This window comes from Lactuca saligna, chromosome 8 (genome assembly GCF_052625555.1).
Source record: "Lactuca saligna cultivar CGN05327 chromosome 8, ASM5262555v1, whole genome shotgun sequence".
Taxonomy (NCBI): Eukaryota; Viridiplantae; Streptophyta; class Magnoliopsida; order Asterales; family Asteraceae; genus Lactuca; species Lactuca saligna.
This window is the reverse complement of record NC_136424.1, coordinates 48,539,461-48,548,647: the sequence shown is the minus strand read 5'-3', so window position 1 is coordinate 48,548,647 and position 9,187 is coordinate 48,539,461. Positions and strand designations below refer to the sequence as shown.

Sequence of the window (9,187 nt, the reverse complement as noted above, 5' to 3'; positions counted from 1 at the left end):
ATCTAAAGGTAATTTCATTAATGAAGTTGATATTCATTTATTATAACATTTATTGCAATTATTAAAATAAAATATTTTGTGGAATTTAATCAAATAAAAAAACTCATAATTGACATGCTGAAAAAAAAATTAAAATAACCACAAAATTACATTTGGCAAATAGAATTACAGTGTGATAAGTGGCAAAAAAAAAACTTTAATTTATTAGAGATGATTTGGAAAATGTATAGTAATGATATTATTTTAACTGTTACTTAAACTACTATCACTCAAAGTGGATGAAAGGCTTAAAATCATGTGATTAATTTGTTTTGTTCATTATAAATGTATATAATGATGACACACACTTAATTATTAGTTGGACACAGATTTAATTAATACAACAATCAACATAAATAAATCAATATAAAAACATAATTCTAAGTATTATTAGCTGGCAAAAATGGGTTATAGATAATATATATTTACTTATATATGACTCAATTCTAAGTTGCAATCCTATTCGTCAATTTTTTAGATCAACCTAAATGTAAGTCATGTCACGCACCCAAGCAGCCACCATAAATATAGGCTTGCTGGTATGCCTTTCTTTATCAAAATGACAATCACTACTTTTGACGTCACAGTTGTTCCAAAAAGATTTCGTGACCTTCGAGTTTTGTTGATAGAATCTGAAAAAAGTTCACTCGATCAGCATGCATACATGCTTTCACATAATTCTTATCAGGGTAAACTCTCTCTCTCTCTCTCTCTCTCTCTTTCTTTCTCTCTCTCTCTCTCTTTCTTTCTCTCTCTCTCTCTCTCTCTCTCTCTCTTTCTCTCTCTCTCTCTCTATCTCTCACACACACACACACATAAACACCCACTAACAGGCATACCTCTAATCTCTTTAGTATTTGTGACAAATTTTGAGTTGAACAATTTATAGTTTGATCAATCAATTTTTTAAAATGAAAGTTTGTTTATAAATTCAATGTAAAAGAGACCATTACCTTATAGATTGGCATTAGGTTTACATTTTACAAGCTTTCACTTTGTTAGAAAAGAGAGTGAAAGCCTTTTTCTGAATAAGATTGTTGCAAATTTTTGTTCTAAATAAAGTTAAAGGACTTCAAGTGGTTCAATATTAATGTTCCTAACCAAAATCAAACTACTAAAAAAGAAATGGAAATATATTGAAACTTGTTAGATCTGAACTAATTGATGAACGTCTAGCAATTTGCAATTAATCTATCATGCATCTTGTTCTTCAAAGAAACAATTAATGGGTTTAGGGTCTTGTTTATAACTATACACATACCAAGGGAAGAGCTACCATATACGTACCAAGATGCGTCCACCCACCAAACTTTTTAATTTATTTAGTATTTATATAGGAAATATCTTGAAAAATAATGATTTTTTATATTATTAGAGAAAATAAAAAACAAATAATAAAAGAAATCGTTGGGAGTTTATAATTAAATGTGCAAAGCAAAATGGTTAATGTTTATTAAGATCCTTTCTTACAACGGATATTAAGATAAATAGATGTGGTTATTTGATGTTATAAAAATGAATTGTAAATGGACATTCAATGGACATAAGAATCATCCATATAACCTATAGAATTTGATAATTATGGAAAATGTATAATACTAGGTTTCAACAAATATAAATCAAGGATTTTAGTTCTTAAGGCCTCAAAATTATATTAGATTTGTTACATCTCCATTATGAATTAATATATATTTGGCTTTAGTTTTTCGATAAATTTAGTTATTTAGATTTTTTTAATGTTGATGGCTATTTAATTTTTTTTTCTTCTTCTTATTGTCATATATGAGTTCGTGTTTTCTAAGCATTTTCAAATTCTATTAAGGTTTGGATATAAGAGTAGAAATATGAATTTGTGGTAATTGTTTCATTCAATACTATTTTTTGAAATCGCTTTTTTTTTCATGTTGTTTAGAACATAGTCTTTTCAAGTTTTATAATACGTCAATTTTTATTTGCAAGTTTACTTTTTTAGAAATTTGAACATACTATTTCATAATGTTCTCTTTTATATATTTTTAATGCATGTTTTTATTTCATTTTCACAACTTAGTAGTTTTTTACAAATTCATTACTAACTTTTTTTAGATAGTCATTTTGATGACTCATTGGGTCCTCAATCTCTCGCATGCTTCACTATTTATGTGGTCGTAGAAATACATTCAACAAATGTTCTAGTTGCTTCATATAGAGAGCTATGTCCGATTTTAGTATATGTAAATCGGATTCCACATAAGCATTGAACTCCAGTTTTAAAAGAGAAAAAGAATCATGTACTTTCCAAGTTGATATATGAAAAATTATCGATCTTAATTAATTTATGAAAAAGAATTCAAATATTTTATATACTAATACCTAAAAACATATAGTTAACCTTTCAATTATCAAAATTTTGGTCTCCACAAAAATATCGCTTGTCTTGTAGCTAATGTAATTAGGCTGTACTATGTATAGTGGTTCACTTTATGATCTAGAAAGCACATACTAAACCTATTTTTTAGGGCCTCACTAGTTCTCTTGCTCCAAATTTATACCTTGTCCACATTGCTCAAAATGACGATTCATAGGTTAGAGCTCATCGCACTTATACCAAAAAGATTTTGTGGTCTTCGAGTGTTTTTGGTTGAACCTGAAAAAGAGTTCTTCCTAGTATCATGGATACATTCTTTCCTATAGCTCTAATCAGTTATCATGGTAGCTAGTTTGAGTTTCTTTCTCCATTCATCTCACTTCGTTGTCTTTCTTTAGTCAATTGATACGTTGATTAATCGATCCAGTCTTAGGGCCTTTTGAATATAAAGACATTATATGTGTCGCTAGCATTTCCGATAGATGATAGATTTACAGGATTTAGATTCGGATAAATAGTTTATTGGAAAAACGTGTGATATGATCCAGTTGCTTACAAGAAATGGTAACAAATCAAAACTGTCATATCTTAGTTTTAATGGATTTTAATCCCAATGTATGTTTTTCAAATCTATTTCGGACGTAAAAATATATTTTTTAAAATTAAAAAGTTTGTTTTATAACCTTTTATTTATGGAAAATATTATTTTACTAGTTTCATATACGGTGATTAATAGTTTTTTTTTCAAGTTTTTTTTACATTATTAAAAAAATCTCATTTTTTATTTGTCTTTCGATTTTGATGAAAGTGAATTAATTATTTTGTTGATTTTGCATATATATGAAATGAAGAAAAAAATATTCATAAATTCTAGAAATAGAAAAAAAAACGGATCATTATGTAATTTTTCACATCCGAAATGCAGAAATGATATTTTTCACAAATCTATGAAAAAAAAAAGCTATCTCTTTGATTAATATAAAAAGCAACCGCTTTTGGGTGTAAAAAAACGTGTTTATACATGGGTTGTGGAAGTAGTCCTCCGAAATAAGAGCATTAAACATATGAATTTTTTCAAAATATTTTAGGGTTAAACAAGCTTAGTTAAGTTAAATGACTTATTAAGAGAATTTTCAATTTCAAAATCTTTTTCAATTCAAAATCCTTAACTCCTAAAAGCTAATGTGGGAAAAGTCCACTTGATAGAGGTGGAAACCTCTGGGATTTCTGGTCCTGGTTTATGTGAATTAACTAGTTTAATGAATTTAACTTTAAATAACTAACCAACCATTAAAAAAATTTGCTACGTACCTTCAATAAGGTTGGTTTGCATAAAAAAACTTAGTGAGAGAGATTTATAACTGTTCTACATGCTCTACATAGGTGTAGATTTTCCTTAGGGTGGACATTTTTGTAAATTATAATATCAAAACCTTCGTCCACTAAAAGTAACTTCTCATAGTAATTAATGAACAAAGAACAATAAAAACTTTACCAAATATTGGCAAAACTAGGGTTTATCCCGATCAATTCAAACGATTCAGTTGACTTGATAATTTCATAATAATATTTCAAATCAAAGGTTATTACTAATATATAACGATAATTAATAATAATAAGTATAACACTAATGATTAGAGATAAGGCACTGAGATTTACGTGGAAAAACCAAATCGGGAAACCCAAGGACGAAGGACACTACAAAGAGATGCACTAGGGATAAATTATTTACCATGCAAGGAAATAGTATAAATACAAGTGGAGAGGTATAAATGTGGAGGAAATGGGAGAATTTTGAACGAGCGATTTTGTAGGGTTTTATCATACTCTCTCTCTCTTAACTTAAATGAGTATAAAAATGATTTTTTTAATCGCCAAGCGCTCAAAGTTGTATCGTCGATTCTCATGATGTTGAGTTCAAGTCACCCAGATCCATGAATGTTTCCCCATAATACCTCCAAGTTTTTCGGTTCCCTTCTCACTAGAATTAGTCAAATTGTTTCAACCATAGTTCAAAAAGTTATCTGTAGATGCCTCTCCAAGCTGTTTTGCCTATAGTTCACAAGAATTTAATGAAATAACAAGTACCACTAGACAAATTTTTTAGGTCAATTTTCAACAAATAAGATTTCTATTGGCATAAAACACAATACCCAGGTTTGGCTGGATTTATTTGAATCAAAATGCTAGGTTAACATAAAAGAATTCGAAAGGCGATGCATTGAAAAATGCCAGGGCTATCCCACTAGTTAGATAGATGACTTCTCAATATTGGAAAAGCATCTGTGAAGGGTTAGAATTTTAGTGGGTCGGAACAACCGGTAGAGAAGTGCTACTATAAAGGTTGGGGCTAATATAAAATAGTGATAAGAAATTATTAAATTATAACCAAAATGTTCATTTCGTAATGTTGGCCTTTCCCCTCTAATGATATGTCTATTAAAGAATATAATTTTATAGAAAACAACACTAGTTCCACTAAGTAACTTTCTAAAACTATTTAGTGTATCATAACTTAACATGCTTGTAATGCCTTTTCAGACTGTGTATGAATACTATCATGTGTTTTTTTTACAGTTACAACCACATCTGAAGTGGCTACAGGATTATTAAAGATACTGAATGGAGAATTGTATGATTGTGTCTTGATAGATGCTGACATAAGTGAAATGGATATGGTGGATTTTCTCCATCAAACTTTTAAGCATCAACCTCATTTATCTATAATTAGTAAGAGTTAAATTTATACTTTGATTAGTTGGAAGTTTGACATACACACATCTTAATACACATATCTTTTAATTCTCACTAACATGTATTTTCTTCAACTCTTTAAAACCTTATGTAGTGATGGCTTCCCATAATACTCACATGCGACTCCTTAAGGAAATTGTAGAAAATGAGGCGGTTTTATATCTCCCAAAACCATGTGGTCATAAGGAGATTTGCAATATTTGGAAACATGTTTGTAGAAAGATAATATCATTTGAAGGATATAACTACTCAATTGAAGAATCACCTGAAGGAAACCAAGAGCCCAACATCTTCAAGAGGGTTGATCAGATAATTAAGCAATCAACAAATCTCAACCCCAAATTTATCAATAACAACTTATCATCAAAAGGTTTCACTCAAGAAGGACTAAACATTAACTCACTGGAGTATAATGACATGTTTAAGCGGACAAATGACCAACTTGTTGAAGATGAAAAATATTATAAAAAGACATTTGATACCAAGAAGCGGATTTCATGGACGAGTGTTCATCACAAAAAGTTTGCTGAGGCAACCAATACACTTGGGAAACAAAGTACAGTATATATATATATATATATATATATATATATATATATATATATATATATATATATCCACACATCCTCTTGAGTATTTCATTTAACTAATTTTGAAGTTAATATATAGTATCGTTTTACATTTTTGTTATCTTAGAGCTATTTATTTTACTTGTTATTAATTGTTCTATTTCACATAATTTAATGTTTACAGAAGCTGATCCTTCTGCAATTCTAGAGGTGATGAATGTTTCGGGACTCACACGTAGTCAGATCGCGAGCCACCTAAAGGTAACTTACTTATATGTTCATCTCCATATTTCTACTGCTTTTCCTTCACTATTGCAAGTTTTTTAGTTTCCAACTTCAGGCTCTTATTCTTATTTGGTTATGATGGGAATATTCCATATTTTATACTTTCAGAAATACCAAGAAAATCAAAAGAGTATCAAGAAGCCAACCTTGATACCACAAAAGAAAAAGAAAGTAGAGAGATATGCTTACAACATATGTGGGCAATCGACCCCAACTAATGATTATGAATCCATCCCTCAATCCAGTAACATCCAGCCACCATTGACGCTTAATTCTATAGGAATGTCTTACATGACCATAAACAACATCAAGGCTCGACTGCAAAGAGCACCTCCGTTACCTATACCACAACCCAAAACCACCATTAATAACTCTTATAGTGATCAATCAACAGATCATAGTTTTTGTCGTACTTCTTTGGGTGAAACAAGCAAGAACATTACTTTTGGATTAGTTGAAAGCTGTAACGGTTTTATTGGTCAAAGAAATGAAGTTCAAATGACAAGAGATACTTATGAAAGTACAACAGGGCTACTAAAGGATGGTGAAACTATAGCAATGACCACGATGGATTTTGGTGAAGTTGTGGCTCCGGTAGTTGCAACTAGTTCACTGACACCGCTAAATTATTCAGGAACTTCAATAGAAAAATCGGTCTCTAGAATGGCACCTTCATATTATGGTTTAGGAACTGGGATGCAACCATTAGAGGGTTTTGCACTTGGTGGAGAAAACTATGATCTTAAGATGCACAAGATGTCAAATGTGTTTGGGATGATCAATTCCATTGGTGGTCACACTTTAGCTTCATCAAATCATAATTATCTTATTCACTCTCAAGATTTGCAAGGAAATAATGAGAATTTATCTCCAAAATTTCTACGTACACCAACTGATCATGACGATGTGGGGTATTCCACAAACCTGAACTTTTCTAATTCAAAATTATTTCCATTTGGAGTTGGAAGTGATGGTTATTCTAATCCTCGTTTTCCCAGTGAAGAAAATATCAGGCAAGCACAAACATTGCCACCTTTCAACTCTCTTGGATTGGTGGATGGGATTAAACGTACAACCATGGAAAGTGATATGTTTGCAGATGAAACCCAGTTTTATCTTGATATGACCGTGAATCTTCTTGATGAACTTGATGATGATTTAATAAATGGACCATGGTAGTTTTCATCATCTATCACCTCTTCTTTAGCCTAGTCATATGTTCATCACTTCACATGTCAATGTGATGGAACATATCATTTTAATAACCTTCTAATAATTTTATGTAAAATTAATATGTCCTTTTGAAGTACTGCGACAAAGATAGGATTATTGTCAGTTGTATGTTCTTATAATTATGTAGAAGACTTATGTTGATGTGGGGTTATGTGTTTGATCGAAAATTATGTTGTGATATTTGAATAGAAGGTTTTACATAATCTTAAAACAAGAATTCATGTGATTACAAAAATTATTTCTTCCTTATATAACAAACGTAAAAAAGAAACATTCTATTTTATCAAAACAAATTTACATGAGCATTAAATGCAATTTAACCCATTTATTTGGGTTAAGAGTAGTACACACATATATTCACATACACACCACAAGTTACTTTCCTACTTAAAGAAATTATCAAGGAAAATCTCATTTGAAATTTTTACATAGTAGGGACAAATTTTTGACAGAAAAAAACCCTATTGCGAAATTTGTTTTATTTGGTAACATGAAAATAATTTACCGACCCGACAATTTTATGGGTAATTCTATCATTAAACTACCTACAAATTACCAACGGAATTGATATTGTCTTGAAAAAAGTTTTCGTAGAAAACTTATTTATTTTTAAGTAGCTTATTGTTGTTTTTATTATTATTATTATTATTATTATTATTATTATTATTATTATTATTATTATTATTATTCATAATATTTTTTTATTATTATCTTTTTTTTTTGTATCCTACAATTTTATTAAACACATCCTACCAAGTGATTAAGGATAAGAAAAGAAAACATGTAATGGAAAATACAACGTAAAATAAAAAAGGACAACTCCAACACGTCAAATTGTACTTTCCGAATTTAGCTATATGTTTAACATATCCACAAACCATTGAAATAATATTGGCTGCCATGTTTTTTGTTGTATAAATTAATTATTATGCATCTTGTCCTTTCTCAAATTCCAAATACTCCAAATTGTTTCATATATATAGTCAGCAATATCTTCTTTTTCTTTGAGCAATGACCCCAACTAGCTGCAAAATTAATGTGATCACATATATTTGATCGTCTTTGAATACAACACCATTTGAATATATGTTTTGATACCTCCTGCATGAATGAAAATTTTTGCAAGAAGATTATTGGTATTTTCAATCTCACAAGAGCAAAATAGGCAAACTAGTGAAGAGATATTCACACCTCTACAACTCAATGATAAATAACTAGGTATACGGTCCAAGCATGATTTCCACACAAAAAATAGAAACTTTGATTGGGATAATAGTAATCCATACTATCGGGGGATCAATGGGATGTTTAACTTAGAGTCTATAAAGTTGCTCATTACAGTAACATAAAAACTACCATCAAATGATTGATTGAATTTTATGGTGTCGATTCTATGAGAAGGCACAAAACCGGTGATAACATAACGGAGATTTGATAGTTCGAAAGCTCCACTATTAAATTTAGTTATTATTTCGACTTCCAATGAAACCATTTGAGTTGAATCTCTCGGCAATGAGTGATGACTTATATTTATCCATATTTTACAAGCCTGAGAATTGAGTCGCCAGTATACCCAATTCCAACTAGTTGTCTTGCCTAAAAAGAGTGTTCTCTCCTGAATCAACTAAACAGGAGAACAAATTGTCAAACTCTAAATCAAGACTATCAAGATCGTCTCTTACCTTGACTATATTGCTCCACATGCATGAGAGAGTTTTCTTTTCATACATCCTCATCATTTTGTGATCTAGATTATGTGTTCCTTCAATGGTGTGCCACCACAAATTATCTTTATCTCTATTCAAGTCTCCAGATCCACTTAGTCAAGACAACTCTATTGAGAACACTAACAAAACCAATTTTGAGAACCCCCCCCCCCCCAACTCTTTCTTTTGAAGCATATAATTTGAGCCATGTAACTACTCAAATGGAGAATCACCTGAAGAAAACCAAGAGTCGA

General features: G+C 30.3%; 1 protein-coding gene across 1 annotated transcript; it reads left to right on the top strand.

Moving 5' to 3' along the window:
• Positions 1–598: 598 nt before the first annotated feature.
• LOC145009604 (uncharacterized) lies at positions 599–7,369 on the top strand. Its single transcript, XM_078968268.1, has 6 exons — positions 599–728; positions 4,964–5,116; positions 5,235–5,696; positions 5,894–5,970; positions 6,103–6,905; positions 6,993–7,369. The coding sequence occupies exons 1-6, from the start codon at positions 599–601 to the stop codon at positions 7,171–7,173; spliced, it is 1,806 nt and encodes a 601-aa protein (XP_078824394.1). The 3' UTR covers positions 7,174–7,369.
• Positions 7,370–9,187: the final 1,818 nt, after the last annotated feature.

Bases quoted from the DNA above. Each gene is read 5' to 3' on its own strand.
- LOC145009604 (XM_078968268.1), top strand. From the start codon at position 599: ATGACAATCACTACTTTTGACGTCACAGTTGTTCCAAAAAGATTTCGT. The intron at 5,117-5,234 runs GTAAGAGTTAAA...AACCTTATGTAG, and splicing joins ACCTCATTTATCTATAATTA to TGATGGCTTCCCATAATACT. The intron at 5,697-5,893 runs GTACAGTATATA...TAATGTTTACAG, and splicing joins CAATACACTTGGGAAACAAA to AAGCTGATCCTTCTGCAATT.